We start from the raw sequence: 22701 nt of genomic DNA, 5'->3' as shown, positions 1-22701 counted from the left end.
TATGATTATTTTTTTGTAAAAAAAGAAACAAAACAAAAAGTTATAAGCCTTCCTATTCGTTGTTACCATTTTGTTGTCGGTGTTGTTGTTGTTGTTATTGTTATTATTATTGAAAGTTTCATTATCATTATGATAAGCGTTATGCTCAAACAAATGAATACACGTACACACACACTCACGCGCGAGCACATACACACACGCACATACGCATATAAAAGATGGATAAACACATGTATACTCAAAGTATTCATTTTCCTTATTTCTCTGTTCCCCCCCCCATCCACTACTACCTGATATATGATTATGACGTATAGTTTTTTTGGATATTCATAAAATTGTGATAACCGTTACGTATAAAACCTATGTCCCAAGTATACATAAACACACACACACACGCACACACATATAGAGATGGTTACATACATACAATGAATATGAGTGGATAGTAAGTGGTATATGGAATATCTTTATAAATTTACCCTCTTACTTTAACCGTAACATACATATATAAATAATTCATTTGATTGTATAAATTAATTATTATTATTATTAATTCTATTATGTTGAATAGTACATTGAATTCACATTCAACAGATTCGAACGAGGAATCTAATCATCATCATCATCATCCTAACAACAATAATTGTTATCCTCATTCATCATTGTTACCACCATCATTACCATTATTTACATCATCAATAATAAATAAACAACATAAACATAAATTAAAAATGAAATTATGGATTAAACAATTGAAGCATTATTTACGTTGTATGGATTATAAACGATATAATGATATACGTTTACGTAAATATTTACAAACATTAATTATGTCTGGTCATCAATTTACATCAACATCGACATCGACATCCTCAACATCGACTTCGTCAACATCGACATTGACATCCTCAACGAATAGGACTTTATCAAAACTAAAAAAATTTTCTAAGATGAAAATATATTTTACAAAATATAATAATCATAATTATTTAGGAATAAGATCCAAATTGAAAATAGATCCAAATCATGATGATAGAGAAAATAATCGAAAACAAATTGATGATTTAGAATTGTGTAGAACAATAAATATAAAAGAGAATTTTGATGAAACAATGAAGAAATCAACAAATCAATTCAGAAGTGAGTTGTTTTTGTTTTTTTTAAAAGATCTATGTTATATTATTGACTAATCAGATCATGAATCCATTGAAGATAGATCATCATGGAAAACTTATAAGTAATGGACGGTTGTTTTGTTTAAGTATGGAACTCCTCAGAAGTGTATGTCCACAGTCCCGCGTAGTAAGATTCTAACTCAGGACCTATCAGTTTCATGCACTAACGCTTCACCTTTAAACAACTGAGTCGATCGGCATTCAATGGTGTTAATGTCTAACTTTAACTAAACTACAATGAGTTACTATTTCACAACAGATGTGGTTGTGCTCCACTGGTCAAAACCAATAGGTCCTGAATTAGAATTTTACTATGCGGAACTGTGGACACGCACTTCTGAGGAGTCCCATACTAATACGATATGGTTGTCCAGTGCTTCCAGGTTTTCCATGGTGGTCCAACTTTGATTAACTCATGAACTCAACTCAATTTAAGTTTTCAGTGTCATTAAAATGGGGAAAATTAAGTATTGAACCATATGACTAGGGAAATTGAATTGATTATTAGATGAGTACCATGTAATGAAAGGAACTATTTATATGTATTCATTATTAATGAGATTTAAAAGAGTATTCCCCTAAGTTTTAGTACGTAACTATGACTACTAAAATTCAACTATATTGACCATTAAACATGAATGGGAGATATTTAACATATTGAATAGATCAACGTTTGAAGTACTTAAGTTCGATTTAGTATAATAACGTCGAGTTATATAGTCGAATGGTTGTTTATTTGAATTTAGTCATGAATTTAAAATTGTGATTAGAGAAATTGAAAACTTGACGAATGTATTAGATAACCGACTTGTTACTGTCATTAACTCTACAGAAGTGTAGAAAACTTTATTGTGTTAGGGATAGAACTTGTGTTTGTATGTGTGTATGTTCATGTGTTAATGTCACTTAATTTAGCCAGAATGCAAATCATCCATCAGTCAGACAAAACATAGAACTTCGTACGTATGTACATCAGTTCGAGCTGCCATACCATATTAGCACAAAGATGTCGTTGTCGATTTAAATCCCGTAGTGGTAGAGATAGTAAGAGTATAAACAGTAATTTAGTATTTGAACACTTCAATTTTTTGTTATAAACTGTATTATTTAAATTGGATTAAAGACTATGAGAACTGAAAGGTTAGTATCCGAGTAGTAAAGGGGGGGAGATGGAATAAAGTCGAGAGGTTTCCTAAGATTAACGCCAAACGTTCATCATTTATTGGACTTTTCTATAAAGATTTCCATATTTGATGATATTTCTTGAAATTTTTTTTGAATAGTTAATCAATCCATGAGTCGATGTAAGTTAGATCACCATTGGAAACCTGGAAGCACTCAATGGCTGTTTCATCCTAGTATGGGACTCAGAAGAGTACACCCACAATCCTCACGCATGATTCGAACCTAGAACCTTCGGTCTTAAGCATGGAAAACTTCAGAATGGTGGTTACAAACAGCTGAGGAGTTTCATACTATGACGAAACAGCCATTCAGTGGTGCTTCTAGGTTTTCACTGCTTGTCTAGTTTGAATCGACTCATGAATTCAACCATTAAAATTACTACAATCTCCACAAATCCTCATTTTGACATTAATCATTCATACAAAACGTAGTAAATTTATGGAAAGTGGAGAGCATTTATAGTGTATCAAATACTAATCTCGAATTTAAGTGGAATGTTATGTGTGCTTGACGTGTGTATCGGCCGGTGTGCAAGAATATACTAATGATGGGAAATATTTATAGCTCATTATGTGTGAATATTGGGAGTGTTGTGATCTCTGAGTTGGTTAGTTTAGTTGCTGAAACTTTGATTGTTCTCCTGGACAGCGCCATCAATACGTATTTCAAAGGCAATATACCGAATGGGGTTCGAACTTATTATTATTAAGAAATAAAACAATCTTTTTTATTGGGTTATTATAGTTCCTAAGTTCTTACTGAATGACTTCCATTGACCAAATTGGCAATCTAGTCAATGAACTTCAACAGTTCTATTTGGACTATCAATAATCTATTCATTCATTGAAGTGATCTCTTTTTACACTGAATTTATAATCAAATTGACTATTGGACTTTTTTTCATATAAACATTAAACTAAACTATTTCATATAGGAGAAGATTGAAATAAGTCAAGAGGCGATAAAAATAAACCAATACACAGACATGTAAACAGGGTTCAAACTATTTGGTTTAGGCTCCATACAAACATACAAACAAACTGTCGGAGATGTTGAATGACCTATCACGGATGCATTCATTTCTCCTACCAGTGATATTAGGATTATGTCATTAGGATGATATACTGTTTCAACTTGAACTGATTCACATAAGTACTAGATTCTACATTACATATGACTAACCAGTGATTGATAACATTCGATAAGCTATCAAGATTATATGGTAGTTGGAGGTAGTCGACAGGAAATCCTGGACCCGGGTTTCGTGCTACTTGGCACTGGTCAGCAAGGTGTACCTGTAATCTTGAGGGAACTGGCGCTTGCACCTAGTGATCAATCAATTGCGATTACATCTCAGTCCTACGGGAGGTCAGTCGTGGCTCGGAGAGCTCAGTGGTAACGTCTCTGACTGTGAAGCTGGGTGACACGGTATCGAATCCGCCATGGACCACCAGTTCCCTCAAGATTACAGATACACCTTGCTGACGAGTGCCAAGTAGCAAGAAACTCGGGTCCAGCATTTCCTGTCGACTACCTCCAACCACCATCCAAATCTCAATATATAGTGCACGCAGTGTCGAGTCACCTAGACTGGTTGCCACATTGCAACTTGGTCGATAGCATTCGATCTGCACTAAAATAAGGACTTTGACACACATGACATTGATCACCACCCAGTGATCAATCAATTGTGATTCAATAAGCTATCATTTTGTTGAGCATAATAACAATCTATATTGGATTAAACGACTGGGAATGTTAATATTCTGTATTGTTGTATAGTTTTAGATATCATCTTCTAAGGCTATGGTAACATCAATGACTTGTCCTACATTTGAAAAAGTTCTTCATTTAAGGTTTCGATGCATATCACATTTACTGAAAGACAAATGTGGAATAGATCGTTTGTACACTTCTAAATGATCATCTAATCATTTCTTGTTATCTATGATGTTATTTTTTAATGATGAAAAACTATTTGGAACCAGTCGTTTCGTATAAAATGATAGAGATAATAATGATGGTGTAATCACTAAGTAGAAATTTACTATCAATGACACCATGGTAACTGAACAAACACAATGTGTCCAACTTTTCATCATTGTAAAACATCGTAAACAATGAAGATATATACTATAGGACGTATGTATATCTCAGAGTTCAATCCAACACCAGGCGCCTCAAATATCAACATTGTCTATTGAGCTACTGTTTTAAGCGTGAAGCTAAATATCGGGATCTAGGCACATCGGACTAACAAATTGAAAATATGATAAAATATACAATATGGATTTCATAGTTAGTTACAATCATTCAACTAGTGGTCAAACAATCTTCTTTTTTCTTTCAAGAAAGAGGATCATTACAATTCATTTGTTATTGCTCTATCACTACAGGGGATCGAACTTAGAACCTCTTGTGCTACATTTATATAACTTTCATCTTTCCTACTTTAGAATCCATTAATATCACAGATCTTAACTTGTTTATCAACTTAGCCCCAATTTTTCTGATTAAATTTAAGTTCCACTACCATTAGACACTATTCTCAATCAAATTCAATAATCATAAACTCTTAAAGCATATGGTACTATCATCTTAGTGATTAATAAATCCATTTATTCATGTATCACTTAATTTTGTGGATGAATTGAAGTTAAACATTAACACCGTTGAATGTCAACCAGCTCAATGATCAAATGGTTAAGCACTGACGTGTGAGAGTGATAAGATCCTGGGTTCAAATTCTCACGACGCACTACTAGAACAAAACAACCATTCAGTTCTTCCATGATGATCTCTCTTCAATTGACTTATGATTTCAATGATTCAAATGACTTATTTAATTGAAGTCAATAATAGGATAGCCTAGTAACAATCATGATTATTATATTAGTCATTCAATTTATGATTTGATTCTACTTACACTATTATTAATGATTAAGTGAATAAATGATTGAGTAAACGAAGGAGGAGTGAGAGAGAGAGAGTGAGGTAGGGATGTAGGGAGGTAGGGAGGTAGTAGTCAATGATTGAATATTCGTCAAGTTATATTTCAATTATTGTCACTTTACTAATTTTTTTTATTTATTTATTATCAAGATGGCCATGATTAGAAATAGTCTCTAAGAGATATATATTGAGTTGATACACTCTTATGCATATTATTCAATGCATAATGAATATGATACACCTGTGTGCCAATATTCAAGTTGTACTATACACACCTGTGTATATATATATGTAATATGTGTGCGTGCGTGCGTGCGTACGTGTGTATGTGTACTTGTGTGTATGTGTATGTGTGTTTATGTAATATGCCATAAATGTGTGCATTTGTGTATTGTGACTTTTAGCATTATGATTATGATTATGATTATTAACGTCAATATGAGTTAAGATAATTTATTCGCAAGCGAGAGACCGAGCGAGAGAGTGAGAGTTGCGTGAATCACAATGTATAAATGAGTGGGTTGATAAGTTGGGTGGTGTATCTATATATGTGTATGTGGGTGGGTAGGTGGTGTGTGTGTGTGTGTGTGTAAATAGTCGGCATGATCATTTGATATCGAATAGTGTTAAAGAGATTGAACACGTGCTTTTATTCTAATATATTAGTTGTCAACGTAGATTTACAATTGAATATACACCATGGAATATGATCGGTCATATATAGATAGTCAAGGCATGAATATATTATGATTTTGACTATGATCCATTATTATTATTATTATTATTACCATTAATAATATGAATATGCATATAAAGAGAGTTATGTGTAAATGTCTATGGACATTGGTAGTTGAAATCGTATATCACAATATGATTATGCAGAAATTTCTTCACTTACCAAATAAGTACACCAATTTAATATGCATATTATCGTTATTATTAATGTAGTGAATCACATATTGATCTAAATAATGATTAGTATAGGGTTATGGTTATTGATTAAAATCATGAATGGATCAATGTTAAACCAGTAGATCTTGCAATCGAATCCCGCGGGGTGCAAGATCGTGGATGTGCACTGCCATTGAGGAGTCCCATACTAGGATGAAACGGCCATCTAATGCTTTTCAGGTTTTCTATGATGGTCTAGCTTCAATTGACTCATGATTTCAATTAGTGAAATTTCTAAAAATCTCCACAAAACCGATTCTGACATTGGACAACTATTTCATCTTAGATCTCAAACTATCATGGATTGATATCAGAATGGGTTTTGGAGATATTATAATATGTATGTCAAATGATTCAATCAATATAAGAGGTAGAAAACCAAATTCATCGATAGCAAAACATATAATTAAGACGGGCCACAAAATTGACATGAATACAGCATTCAGAATGTTGTATAGAGATAGTCAAAGACGAATTCTTAAGTTTATTGAAGCTTTGGCTATTCGTAAATTTAAACCCGCCTTATGTGTACAAAAACAATTTGTCATAACCTTGAATTTATCTTGGTAATCCTTAAGTCATTCTATGGCCTAGGATAACGTGACAATTTCTTATTCTTTCTCTCCCCCCCTTAGTTATTTTAAATGAACTTTTATTTTCAGAAGGGGTTCGTGGAGATTTTAGAAGTTTCACAGATTGAAATCATGAGTCAATTGAAGCTAGACCACTATGAAAAACCTGGAGTGGAGTACAACCAGGTCTGTTGTGAGATATCAACTCACTGAAGACAATGGTGTACGGTGGCGAAACTTCGTGGATTGGTTGAAGTTAGACATTAACACCATTGGATGCCGGTTCAGTGGTCTAGTTGGTTAAGCACCTGGCGCTAGACTGATAGGTCCTGGGTATGAACTTCGCAAGGTGCGGGATCGTGGGTGCGCACTGCTGAGGAATCCAATACTACAACCAAATGGCCGTCCACTGCTTCCAGGTTTCCCATGGTGATCTAGCTTCAATTGACTCATGATTTTAATCTGTGAACTTTTATTTGTTTGACCTTTAGTATTTTCATATAAAAATGTCCTGACAAGTATACGTGTGACCAGATTGTTCGAAATGTGTAGCGCAGATACATCACATTTTTCAGATCAACTCCGTCTTCTCATTGTTCTATCGAGATATTATAATAATTTTAATAGATGAGATCATCAGTCAATTGAAGCTAGATCACTATGAAGAACCTGTAAACATTGAACGACCGTTTTGTCCTAGTATGGAACTCTTAAGTAGCGTGTATCCACCTTCATCCCATTTCGCCAGGACCTATCAGTCTCGCACATGAGCGTTTAATCATTAGATTGGTTAAAGTTAGACATTAACTCAGTGTTCTGAGAATTAAGTGTTTGAAAGCGAAACCAAAGGTCTTGAGTTCGAGTCGTGAATATGGAGTTTCTGATGCTTACTATGAAAGTCCTGTACTAGAATGAAACTGTTGTTCAATGTTCCTAGGGTTCAATATGTATTAAACATATGATGATAATAATAGTTCTAACTATACAACTACACTTTAGTTAGTGTAATAAACGTTCGTTTATTTATAAAATCTATCGAGAAAATCTCATTAGTAGTTTTGCTTAACTTAGAATAGATAAACTACTGTGTATGGACTTGAACTGACAAGAGACATTATAAAGTCGAAATATACTGGGAAAAAAAGATCTAATATATAACACATTTTCTTGTTCAATGAGAACAATCAATGAATACTACACTTAGACTAAACAAGGTGTAAACTCGATAGATGATAAGTGTTGAAAGGGAAACTATTCTTACAGACTAATGATACTAGCTTGTCATCAGTTCTAAATATTATCATCATTAATCCAGCTGAATATGAGGATCTTCGGAACTTTTCATCATATATTCATCTTTCTACTTGTAAGTAGTAGTTTATTAGTATTAGGAAAATGTCTATTATTATATTTATAACTATATTTGGTCATTAACTCTATTCAACCGATTCTCTTCGAAAACAGTTTAATATCAGTATGGAGTTATGGAAATTGTTGTGATTGTTGATGCGATCAATATTAGACCACAATTGAAAATCTGGGGGCACTGGACGGCCGTTTCGTCTTAGTAAGGCAGTTATCCACCAAAGATAATAAAAGATGGTTATTCAACTCCGTGGATTTGTTGAAGGTAGTCTAGAGTTTAAACGTTCGCATGTGAGACCGAGGGTTCTGTGTTCGAATCCAATGTGTGGAATCGTGGATATGCATTGCTTAGGATTCTCATACTAGCATGAAACAACCATCCAGTGCTTCAAGGTTTTCATTGTTGATCTAACATTGATCGATTCATGATCTCAATCATAAAATGGATTCATAATTGTAAATTGTGTGATATAATAGTTAAAAAAATCTCCCTTACATCAATCAAATTACGATTTTTTTTAAGTGTAGAGGATTGTGGAGATATCAATGAATTGTTCAGGTTTACTTAAATACAATACCATCTACCATATCATTACTTGTAACTAAATTCGTGTGTTAATTCCTGATATTCCAATTATAAGTTATGATTTATTGATGTCTAGTATGTTGGGAGTAAAACGAATATGATAGGTGTTGATGTATTTATTTTAACACCATTTGATCCCGCAGGATACCATGTGCACCATTGGTTTGAAATCCGGTTAAAGCGCCGGACATTCACTTTTCATCCTCCGATTTTCGTAAACAACAACCCCGCCACGAGAAGTCAGTGAGTAGGATTTCCTTGGCAGAGGCTATATACGCGTGGCCATGTGAGAGTATTTCGAGAGGGAGAGCGGACTCTCCACACTGTCGGCCAAAACAGGGCATTTGGGGGCTGATGGACTAGCTTTGGACAATATCATGAATAACTAATAAAGTTTAAGGCATAAAATGCTAATTCATTTCTTTCAACGCTAAGCATTGGCCTCATGGCCTGAATTTCCTGAGTTAGATACTTGACCTCTAGGCGATTAATTCGACTACCCAATCATTTTTAATGTCTAACTTTAATCAATCCACGACATTGAGCGATCATCTTCCACTGTCTTCAGTGTGTAACTGCATTACATTCGACACGGTTAAACTACACTGGTCAAAGCTTGTCGCTAGAACTTGAAAAACTTACTCTTGAAACAAATCATCAATGAACACAATTACTATCAATATAGAATTGTGGAGATTGTTCAATTGTAGTTGAGTCCCATACTAAGACGAAACAGTTATTCAATGCTTTCAAATTTTTAATGGTGATCTAACATTGATCGATGTTCATGATCTCAACAATTTCCAAAACCTTATACAAATAACCGATTATTATTTATTCATAGTATCCATGTATAGAATGATGTATATTATATGACAAAGTTGAAACACATTTCTTACCTAATTGTTTCTTCACCTCTCTCTCTCTTTCGCTCTTTCTTTCTCTCTTTGTAAGATTAATTTTCACTATTTTGGTTATGTAACATGTACAATTAACTTGGGACAAGAGAATAACTAAGTATGCCAATTATAAATAACACTACTTTTAACTATATTACTTAGAAAAAACAACAATGTGTAATTACATATCATGTATACCATTCAAATAACTTAGGCTATTTTGTTGCTATGCTTAAAAATAAACATTGAAATCATTTAATATTACGTTATTTATTTGAATAGGATAGGTGACACGTGACTTGTATGTGTATACGCTTCATATTGTCATTGTCATGTTGATAACACTCATTATTGGAGTGGTTTCATAATTGTTACTTCTAGATCCTTTCTTTTTCTGTTGCTATGCTATATTAATAGAAGAAGTCTAGTATGAAGTCATTTTGGAGTTGTATTATAATGAGTAGTAATAATTGATCATTTAGATAATTGTTATGATGGAATGAATATTGAAATTGGTTTGTTGAATTATGAGCCCCGGGTGGTGCGGGGTCGTGGATGCGCACTGCTGAGGAGTCCCATACTAGGACGAAACGGCCGTTCAGTGCTTCCAGGTTTTCAATGGTGGTCTAGCTTCAACTGACTCATGAGTTCAATCTGTGATAATTTTAATGGTTAAATTCAAGAGTCTATCAATCTCTAGTGTTTGCACACAAGATCGAAGGTCTTGGGTTCGAGTATTATGTGCGGGATTGTGAATGCTTCCAAAGTGTTCTATGATGGTCTATGAAGTTTACTACAATTTTTACAAATCCCTATTCTGATAATTTTATTGTATAATTATTGAATAACTAGATTACTATGTCTATGTATTGGTTAAAGCACCAACTACTGTCATACAACTTGGTTTTTTCCAATTTGTAGTGAATTCACAGCTACAGCCTGTTTACTTATAGTTGGTAATCTTCATTTTATGGTGTGGTTCAGAGTGATATTGTTTATGTATAAACCACGTCTGTTTGAAGTATAGGGATAGTAGAGTTATCACAATTGATTGATCACTGGGTGGTGACCAATGTCACTGTGTGTGTCAAGTCCTTATTAGTGCAGATCGAATGCTCGGATAGCTCAGTGGTAACGTCTCTGACTGTGAAGCTGGGTGACACGAGATTGAATCTGCCAGGGAGCACCAGTTCCCTCAAGATTACAGGTACACCTTGCTGACGAGTGCCAAGTAGCAAGAAACTCGGGTCCAGGGTTTCCTGTTGACTACCTCCAACCACCATCTAAATAGTTGAGTTATGTTTTTCTATTTCTGGAAGGAGCTTGAGCATAATAGACCCATAGGAGGTTAGTTATCAACTCATGATCAATAGTGCATGTAATTATTCAACTTGTGTGTGCTACTTTGTCAAGGCAATGATAGATACGAAATAAACCAAATCAGAATTATGATTCTGTATAGCGAATTGATAATATGATGTTGGTCAGCGGTTTCAAGACATAACAAGAATAATAATAAGTCAGACTATTTACAGAATGATTACACTTAAAGTATCGTTAAAAGTCAAAGAGTACGTCTCAGCAAGCCACACACACACACATATATATACACACATCTTCATTAGTTCAACACAGATTGTACTCAGGACTTTCAATTCATAAAGAGATAACTGAATTGTCAAAATCACTGTCGATGTCCAATGGTACAATCTTAACCTTAATCAACTTACTACATAACATGATGATCATCTATATGAGATTATCAACATTTAAAAGAAATTATAAATTAATCGTTTATCAGTATATCAGTTATCCTAAGGTATTCTACATTCAATCATTAAGTTACATGTTTCGGACTCTATTGAATGTACTTTGATGTAGTCAATCAAATAGTATCCTTAGTAGCTCAAAGCCAAGTATATAAATTTATACTTTGTAAATGAATTGAATAGATAAGAATCAAATCAAGTTCACTGTTATTCTTAGAATGAAAGAGATTATGGTTTCGAACTATGAACGTCAGTTGTCATATATATATTCAACTTTCTAAAGCATTTACTTATAGGTTTGAACTCCATTCTGTTTAAAATTGAATTTAAGTAATTTAATTGAGTAGTATATAACCATGGAAAACCTAGAAGTACTGGACATCCGTTTTGTCCTAGAATGGGACTCATCAGAACCTATAGTGAGATAGTAACTCACTAATGACAATGGTGGATATGTCGCTCAATATCATGGATTAGTTGAAGTTAGACAGTTGCACCGTTAGATTCTGACAGACTCAGTGTTCTAGAGATTAAGCATTTGTGCGTGAGATCGATGCTCCTGGATTCGAGTCTCAAGAGCGATATGATGGATGTATACTGTTGAGGAATCCCACAATACGACCAAACAGCCATCCAGTGTTTTCAGGTTTTCCATATTGATCTAGCTTCGATTAACTCATGATTTCAAGTATTAAATTTACTATGATATTCACAAAACCCCTCTCTTTTGCATAGATACAACCGATTGGACAAAATTGAAATGTATCCATCAACCATTACAACAAAATCAATCAGATTATTTGAATCATAATGAAGATAATCATCATTTAAAGAATCAAATAGAATTGAATTCCTATGAAAATGATCATCATCATCATCATCGAAATACAATAAGTCCAATTGAATTAGTTTATGATCAAATGAAATCCTTAATCAATGGTACATTAACACATGATAGTGGAATAGGAAATTCAGAACATATTGAACAATTAAACAAAGAGACTACTACTGCTACTACTACTACAACTACAACCACTACTAATACTACTGAAATAATACATTCAAGTAGTATAACTAGTGATGATAATATTAATCATAAAGATGATGATGCATTAGATTTAACTGTAAACAAATTATTTACTAAAAATACTTTGAATCAAGAACATTTCCTATTTGATAATGGAAAACATCAACAATCTATTGAAGATAGTCAATTGTATGAATCGTATATTAAGGGTATAACAATGAATCAATTAATGGAATTTCTACCACCTTCATCTTCATCAGAATGTTATAATTTAACTTTAAAAACAACACCGACAACAACAACAACAACATCACCCACTATTCCACTTCTTCCATCTACATCGAGTAATGTCATGAATAGTTGCGATGGGAAACTAACAAAAGCTGTTAATGATAGTAATTTCTGTCCATATTCTCAAATATCATCTTTATATGGAACATCATATCAACCATTCGAATTAACAAAGAATTCATCAACATCATCATCATCATCCGTAGATTTATTCACTGCAGCAGCAGCAGCTTATGCAGCGGCGGCGGCGGCGGCCGCTGCTGCTGCTTCCTTAGTTCAACCAACAATATCATCCAACATTACCACTATTCCAACAACAACAACAACAACAACCATGATCCATTCACCAATGCTATCAACTAATGATCATGATCATCATGCATTCATGTTAACAACAATGATGAAAGAAAGATCATCAATCTATTCAAATACATTAGAACAAATGAATCATAGATTATTAACATTACCAATGAATCATAATGGTACATCAATGATACCACAAACCTTATTAACATTGTTTACAAATTCAAATTATAATTGGCCGCCAAAATCATCAACCCCTGTATCGAATAGTAATAATAATAATAATAATAATGAATTAATGTATAAACATCGTTTACAATATCAATTACCTCCTGGATCATTTATAAATCAACCTTATTCAGAGAATCAATCCATTATGCAAATGGATGATGAATATTTAATGAATGAAGAAAGTCCAAATGAATTCAATCAATTCAAACCATCACCTACAATAGAATATGGTCATTATGAACAGAAACTGAATCTTCATAATGATAATCATGATGATGATGATGATGATCATGATGATGATGGTGATTATGATGAAGATTGTTTAACCATACAAAGACAACAACATATATCATCAACAATGATAACGACTACAACAACAACAACAACTACTACTACTACTACTACTACACGAACATCAACAACCACAACATCATCATCATCACGTCCATCTGAAGATTATTTAGAACAATTTATGAAAATTGATCAATCACAAAATATATTATGGCGTCAATTAGCTGATCGATTTCAACGTACACTTGGTCCAAATCAATGTGGTGTTTGTAATAAAGTACTTAGTTGTCGTAGTGCATTAACAATGCATTATCGTGTACATACAGGTAAGTAAATCAATCATATACTCTCTATCCTGGAGATTTTCACAAGTTAAACTCTATAGATGTCACGTTACTTACTTACTTACGCTTGTTACTCTCAATGGAGCCTAGGCTGCCGATGAACATTGTCCAATCCACAATATCCTGGCCCTTCCTTTCCGGTTCTATCCAATTGTTACTCATTTTTCTATATTCAGTGATCCAACTACTGGATCATTTGGCTGAGGCTCAATGATATTTCACTGGCCCTACACAAATCCACTACTATTAGTAACGAGGTCATAGATAATCACCGCTAAGGAGTCCTATATTAATCTCATTTAACTATCCAATACTTCTTATCATTTCAAAAGAAATCACTTCATGATAAATGTCACTTACAAATGAAAATAATTATTATTACTATCAGAAGGAGTTTTATGAATATTTGAGTAATTTTATAGTTGAATTATTCATGAGTCAATTAAAGCTAGACCACGATCGGAAACCTCGAAGCACTGGATGGCCGTTTCGTCCTAGTATGAGATTAGACCACTAAGCTGACATCCAATGGAGTTAATGTCTAGGGGTTAAGTGTTCACGCATGTGAAACTGATAAATCCTAGGATCGGATCTCACGTGGTAAGATCGTGGATATGCACTGTTGAAGAGTCTCATACTACGATGGAACGGGTATCCAATGTTTCCAGGTTTTTCATGATGATCTAACTTCAATTGACTCATGATCTCAGCTATTAAAATTACTATAATATCCACAAAAACCCCATCTGATATTAATTAGCATATACTCACTAATGATTGTCTCCAAGAGGTAGTCCCTAGAGTTCTAGTGAGAAACAGTGACCTGTGGATTTTAACCGAGTGTTGGATGTGTCAATGTTGGGTGTGTCGTTCAATTTTGTGTATTAGTTGAAGTTAAACATTAACATTGTTGGATGCTAGTGGTTAACAGTTCGTTTTCGTATGAGATTGATAGATCTTAGATTTGAATCTCACAAGACAGAATTGTGGATACACACTATTGAGAAGTTTCATACTAGAACAATAACAATCATCCAATACTTTCAAATCTCCTATGATGATTTAGCTCATGAATTCAATGATTAAAATAAATCAATAAATCTTGTTTAAATTCATCAAGATCAAGGTCAAACAAGATGTCATCCCCTCCACCTTTCCACCCCTTCAACAATTCCATTTTAATGATTAAAAAAAATATTGATTTAAATGTTTAAATCGTTGATGACAAATTTGAAATTTAAAATTAATTTATTGATTATCGATTATCGATTTTTTTTCTCTTTTTTTTCTTTTTCTTTTCTTCATTATTCATTGAAATATTTATAGAAGAACGTCCATTTGTATGTATTATATGTGATAAACGATTTTCAACTAAGGGTAATTTAAAAACTCATTTAGGAGTAAGTTATTTTATTGTTTTATTATTTAATTATTTTTATGTATCATTTAATGATTGATTGATTTATTTATTAACGTTTATTACTTTCTCATTGGAAGAGTATAAACCATTGATCAGTATTTTGGATCTTGAATAAGTCGAGACTTTAATTTATGGACGAGTCAATCAGAGGAGTTTGAGAGATTTTGAAGGTCCCATCGCCAACTTCAATACTTAATGCTAATGTATGATCGGTTCACAGGGAATTTTGTACAGAACGTGATAATTAAGCAGCTATAAAAAATACAACGGCAAGACTATAATTTATGGAGGAATCAATCAGGTATAAGATAATAGGTCTTGGGTTTTAACGCGAAAGCCTCTAATCCACTTGGCTAAATAGATTTCTAGCATTATAGCTGATGTCAGTTCGTGATGAAAACCCCATATATATATAGTTCCTAACTGAAGCAAATTATGAAAACTATTGCGAACTGGATAATAAAAGCACCAGCAACACTGGCTGCAGCCAGGTACTATAATATATACGGATGTTCGGAGAGTGTACAGACTTCTACATAAGCTTGGTTATATGCATCGTGTCGTTATCCACAAGTAGCATTTTGTGCACTCAATCGGAGTGCACATAAACAATATTGAAGCTATGTGGTCGAGGCTGAAAGAGTATTTGAGACTTTATCATGACTCCAGATGCCGACTATTCTGTAGCAATATGGATGATTTCCTCTACTGTATGCATTATGATTTTAGAACCTCTGAACCTCTTTCTAACCTTGACAACTTTTTGAACCACGTCTAAGAAGTGTATCCACTTTATTTCCTTGGTTTTGTATAACATATTTTTACTGTATACTGAGTATTTGCTGATTGTTTAATATTCCTCACGGTCGCTTAAGATTGGTTCAAATGTCGTCCGTAAATTAGACTCTCGCCCCTGGACAATCCTTTCCAGTTGTTATTTATCTTTTTCATGTTTGACTCCAATTTCCAACTCAATGTGTTCATTGGTTTTCGGTATTTACATTTCCTTTCCGGACTACAAGTTAAGGCTTGACTCATGATATAGTTTTGGTAAATTCCATAATGTATATCTTATCCACTTTCAACATCTAATTTTCTCTTCCGTTGGAAGTTGGTTTATTCTCCCCTACAGTAGGTTGGTGTAAATTAATTATGACTAGAAAATTAGATGATTGAACTTATGAGTCGATTTAAGCTAGATCACCATGGGAAACTTAGACTGTCGTTTCGTCCTATTGTGGGATTCCTCAGCATTATGCATCCACGATCTGGAACACACGATTCGGACCTAGAACCTCTGGTTTTATGCGCGAACACTTAGACTCTAGACCACTGAGTCAACATCCGACGGAGTCCCATACTAAGATGAGACGGCTGTCCAATGCTTCCAGCTTTTCCAAGGTGATCTACCTTAAATCGATTCATGAATTCAACCATTAAATTACTACAATTTTAAGAAACTCTGATTCTGAAAATAATCATTAGAAATGTAAATCACCATTGTAAACCTGGAAACATTGGATGGCCGTTTCATTCTAGTATAAAATATGATTGCACAATTTCGTGGATTGGTTGAAGTTAGACATTAACACCAATGAATGTCGGTTCAATAGTTTAAAGGTTAAGCGTTCACGTGTGAGACCGAAGTTCCTGAGTTCGAGTCTCGGACCTTCCAGTGCTTTCAGGTTTTCAATCATGATTTAACATTGATTGATGCATAATCTCAATCAAATTCTCAACAATCTCCGCAATCCCATACTGATAATGGAATCTTAATCATACATTACACATTTTCCAACTCCAGTCGATTCGTATTTATAATGTGATGTTGACGAGACTATAATTTATGGACGAAGCAATCAGATATAAGATAACAGGTCTTGAATTTTGGCGCGAAATTCACCCATTCATTTGGATAAATAGAGTTTTGACATTATAGCTTATGTTAGTTCGTGATAAAAACCTGAAATCTAATTCCTAAGCCTAATCTTCAACTGTAAATTCTAATTCTAATACCTTACACTTGTTTTATAACCCTCATCTACTTATATGCGTAAATAAGTAGATTTGATATCATTTTTTTCTTGTCTCTTTTATGTAAAATTTTTAGCAACATCATGAAACAATAGAAGCATATCGTACAGCAGTTGCTATAGCAATGGCAACTGGGACTGCATTACCACGACCTCCACCAATGTCATCTACTACTGTTACAGTTCCACTTTCAAATTCTATTCCAATACCTCAAGTGATTAGTTCAATATCTTTATCAAATCATACACCAATTATATCGTCCTCTTCTACCTTATCTCCTTCATCCACAATTTCAACTTCTTCATCTTCATTTAATAAACTATCAAAAAATTCACCAATTAACCCGTCAACATCTCAACCAATTTATGTGGATGATTCGAAGTTGAATAATAATAATAATAATAATAATAATAATAACAATGAATTACAGTTCACTTCAACTACATTCTCGTTACCATGGTTACCACCTACAAGTCAACAATCCTTAGCTCTATTGAATTCCAACTGTTCCGTAGGGAATTTTCAAAAACGAATGGATTCCATTTATTCATATGATTTAATGTTATATGATAAAGGTAAAGAGAATTATCGAATGAATACTACTACTACTACTACTAATACTAATACTACTGATAATAATCATAGTCACTTATCAATAAGCAATACAAATCAATTATTACAACATTATAATACACATAATCGTAATCAGTTTGAATCTATGAAATTCACAACTAATTATACTGAATTATCGAAATGTATCGATTCTAGTAACGATGATAATAATAATAACGATCCAATCAATATGAATAACAATGACGATGATGATGATGATGAGAATGAAGTTGATATTACTGTTGGAATTGATTCTGGTACTTGTGATTCTGTGATCATTGTTGATGACAATGAGAAACAATATCATCGAAATAATGAACAACATTTATCAAGGAATTGTATTGTTGAATATAAATCAACAACTCCATCACCATCATCATCGTCATCATCATCATTATCATCATCACCATCATTATTTCCTTTATCCATGATTTCTACTACTACGACTACTACAACTACAACTACTACTAGTACTACAAATAGTAGTAGTACTAGTAGTACAACAAACGAAACATTAATTCATTAAAAAGATTTCTATCTTGATTATGCAACAAATAAATTTTTATCAGTTGCTAACTGTTTGTAAAAAGAAAGAAAAGAAAAAGAAAAAAGAAGAACAAACAGAGAGAACATTTCTTTGCTTGATTTTTTTCATGTTTTTTGTTTTCTTTACTAACACTATTCTATTCTGTTCTATTCTTGTTTTCTTATTTATTTACTTGCTTGAATTCATAGTTTCTTCTTAATTGTTCAACTATATTGATATAAATTATAATAATATATTTCATTAAATATTGTCACCACCCTTTCCCCTTTCAATGTGGGGGTGAGGTGAAAGAGATAGGACTGTAAACATTTCAGTTTAATATTGTCATCATCCTCCCCTTTCGGTGTAGGGGTGGGGTGAAGTAGGTAGAACTGTAAACATTTCAGTTTAATATTGTCATCATCCTCCCCTTTCGGTGTATGTGTGCGTGGGTGCGGGAGTGGTGGTGGTGAAGGAACGTGGTAAAACTGTAAACATTTCATTTTAATAAGGGAATTTTGTAATTCTCCTGTAATTACAATATTGATAATTGAATTTATTGATTATTTTTGTCAATGTTAATAATGATGGAAACATTATTAGTCATGGTTACTAAATTTTGGTATTCCCCCCCTTTTTTTTTCTTTTTTTTTGAAAAATAGAATCTATGTAAAGAGTATAATGTAGAATTATAATTATTTAGAGAAATTAAAATAACATTTTGAATTTAATATTGAATTGTTTTTCTTCTGTTACTGAAAAAAAACCTCCAGTATTCTGTGTGTTTTTTTAGGGTTCGGTCGGTTGGAGGAGGTGGGGGAAATGTCATATTTGAATGATTGAAACTGATTATGTGTTATCTTCTTATAAACTGTTAGTTACCATCTGAGATGATTGTTAATTAGAATAATGGCTTATTGATGACCAGATCAAGTTTGATGGAGTTTTGTTCTCTGAGCTGGATGGTTAAGTTGTGAAGCTTTCATCGTTCTTCTGAACTACATCGTCAGCACAAACTTTAGGTAGAAGTGAAGTTTTGTTCTCTGAGCTTGGTAATAAGTTCGTGTTCAAATTCGAACATTTCAATTCTACCTGAAGTTTGTGGTGATGATGTCGTACAGAAGAATGATGAAAATTCCACTACTAAACCATTCAGCTCAAAGAAAAAAACTCCATCAAAATCAGTCATCTGAGCTATAATTCTTCTCCACCATCTCAAGACCAGATCAATGACGTATAAATTAGTACAAGTAATCTAGAGTTAACTTTGAGTTGTTATTGTACTATCAAGATAGTAGCATTACTCCTAAGTCAACCGGTTTAGTCCAGATCATATATTCCAGATATACGCAGTGCATATACAAACAAATCAGACCACATCATACCATAAAATAGAAAATAACAATTATACAAGATCAAGCCAAAAAATGGTTGTGATTATGAGAGACTGTTACTAATAAATTGGAAATATCTTAAGAATAGTAAGCCATAGAATACTAATCCATAGATCAAATGGAAGTTTATAATGAAAGGAATATGAATATATATATAATATAGTTACTCAATAGTCATACAATAAGATTATATATGATAATGACAGTCCATAAATAAATCCTATCGGTTACTATCCACTTATTCTTCATTCGAATATAACAGATTAACCAATTACTTCCTTAAAGTCTATAGAAATCATCTATAGCTGAGCTCAAAACACAGAATAAAAGAAAATAAGTAACCAAAAGAAGCTTCATTTTCAAAGTTAGTATAAATACAAAAAATGTTTATAGACCTGTATAAGACGATGATGGATATTCTAAAAGCTTCGAGAAATATACTAAAATGAATGTCAAGATTGAGAATTATTGAACTTAGGTATAATATGTAATCTGTTGTTTGTCTGATACTCTCTTGAAAGTCTTTTACTTACTTACTTACTTACTTACTTACTTACTTACTTACTTACTTACTTACTTACTTACTCACATACGCCTGTTACTCCTCGTGGAGGAGCATAGGCTGCTGACCAGCACTTTCCATCCAATCCTGTTCTGGACTATCCTTTTCAGTTGTTATTCATCCTTTTTCATATCTGCTTCTATTATTCAATGTAATGTGTTCTTTGGCATTAAAACCTGAACCTAGATTTTGTACTATTTGACACTCGTCAACAAGATGTACCTATAATCTTGATGGAACCGATACTCTTTGATGGATTCAATCTCGTATCACCTAACTTCACAGTCAGAACTGTTACCATTGAACTATTCGAGCTATCTCTATTGCATATGAATTGATTAGATTATTTATTTTCAGTTTTTTTTCTCTTTTTTTTAAATCAGCTCCTGATGACTTCACGATCATATTTAAGGCATCATTAATAATCTATGATCATTAAATGACTATTCTATCCAGATATGATGGAAAGAAAAGTCCATTTTCGATTGATTTACTCATTATGAGTTTTGGTTCAACATTCAACATCCGTTTTGATTCAACGTGACGATCATTCAGTGAAGTATTTGATTGTGTTTTCCCAGTATGATATTTTCTTTTGTATAATATACGAGATATTCTTGTATTCACTTGACATGAACTATGCTCACTAAGTGATTTGTTATAACTGAGTATGTGATCTAATCCTAATTATGAATCAAAAATGAGTGTATAATCAATATAGAAACCAGTGTATTTTAGACGAGATTCGATTCGTCGTTGTCATAGTGTTTGGAGAGCTAATAAATCTTCACTTATACCAGTCTTTGTATTCTTACTTTCGCATTGTGGGGCATTGTCAAGATCCCTCGTTCCGAGTATAAGTGATCAGTGTTTTTCTTTTTTCTGCACAATAATTACGACCTAATATGAAACTCTTCAATAATTTCATCATGAATAATTTGGTTAGCGTTTTTTTTAGCGAGTTAGTTTTCTACGAGATCGAGACGCTAATCCCATGCCCAACCCTCCACCTTTATCCGGGCTTGAGACTGGCAGTAGCCCTCGGAGGGACTCCAGGCGGAGTTTCAATAATTTCAAGTCTATGATATTTAATACCTTTTTCATTTACTTATATAAGAATAATTGACATTTCTTTATTATTTCATTCAATTTATTCTATTCTATTCTAATCAACTTTATGTCCTTTATAACACTTTGATATAATATACCGAAAAAAAATAAATTCAAAAAAAAAATAAATTCAAAACAAAAAAAGAAAAAAAGAAAAAAGAAGAAAAGAAAAGAAGATCAAATGTAAATTCATATGAATATTAATTATGGATATATATATGTATATGTAGATACAAAATGAGAAAGGGGGAGGGGGAGAGGGGGAGGGCGAGAGAGAGAGAGAGAAAAACTCGTTTCAAAAAGTAATTTTTATTTTATTAAAATAAGGTTATCATGATCATAATGAGTAGTTTGTTATCCTTTTGGTGTTGTTGTTGTTGTGCTCGTTGTTGTTGTTGTTGTTGTTTTGTTTAAATGAACTGATGATCATTAAATGTTCAACATTATTAGATATATAATTTTAATATTTAAATTTAATAGTATTATAGAATTGTAATCTGTGTGTGTGTGTGTGTTACTACAATGTAATGTACTTAGAGATTAGCATAATATTAAAATAACTATAGGTTAGATATATTATTCATCTTCTGTATCCTAAGTAACAAACTATCTTTAGATATTAACACTGTTGGATGCCAACCGGCTCAGTGGTCTAGTTGGTTAAGCGCCTAGCGTGAGACTGATAGGTCCTGGGTTCGAATCTCGTGAGGGTTTGTGGGATCGTGGATGCGCATTGCTGAGGAGTCCAACAATAGGACAGAACGGCCGGTCAGTGCTCCCAGGTTTTCCATGGTGATCTAGCTTCAATCGACTCATGATCTCAACTGTTGAAATTACTACAATCTCCATGGAACTCCTTCTGATATTATAGAATTGTAATTCTTTTATGTATTATACAGTGTAATGTACTTAGATATTAGCATAATATTAAAATAACTATAGGTTAGATATATTATTCATCTGTATCCTGAGTAACAAATCATCTTTATTTTAATGTGGACTATTTTTAAAAATGTATTTTTAAACAATTTCCCCAATTAAATCTCGATTTATCTTGTATGGACACAATCGCTATAGAGTAACCCAAATTGAAAGTTGAGAA

The 22701-nt window shown here is 33.0% G+C and overlaps 1 protein-coding gene across 1 annotated transcript; it reads left to right on the top strand.

Annotated features, from left to right (window-relative positions):
• Positions 1-560: 560 nt before the first annotated feature.
• On the top strand, positions 561-19264 carry MS3_00011154 (uncharacterized protein; the record flags this gene model as incomplete). The annotated part of the gene is made up of 4 exons (XM_035733825.2): positions 561-1140; positions 12190-13923; positions 15268-15341; positions 17472-19264. 4 exons carry the CDS (start codon positions 561-563, stop codon positions 18531-18533), a joined length of 3450 nt encoding a protein of 1149 aa, XP_035586178.2. The 3' UTR covers positions 18534-19264.
• Between the last annotated feature and the right edge of the window lie 3437 nt (positions 19265-22701).

This window comes from Schistosoma haematobium, chromosome 5, assembly GCF_000699445.3.
Source record: "Schistosoma haematobium chromosome 5, whole genome shotgun sequence".
NCBI classification, from domain to species: Eukaryota; Metazoa; Platyhelminthes; class Trematoda; order Strigeidida; family Schistosomatidae; genus Schistosoma; species Schistosoma haematobium.
The sequence above is the reverse complement of the archived record's forward strand: the minus strand, read 5'-3'. Positions and strand labels throughout refer to the sequence as shown.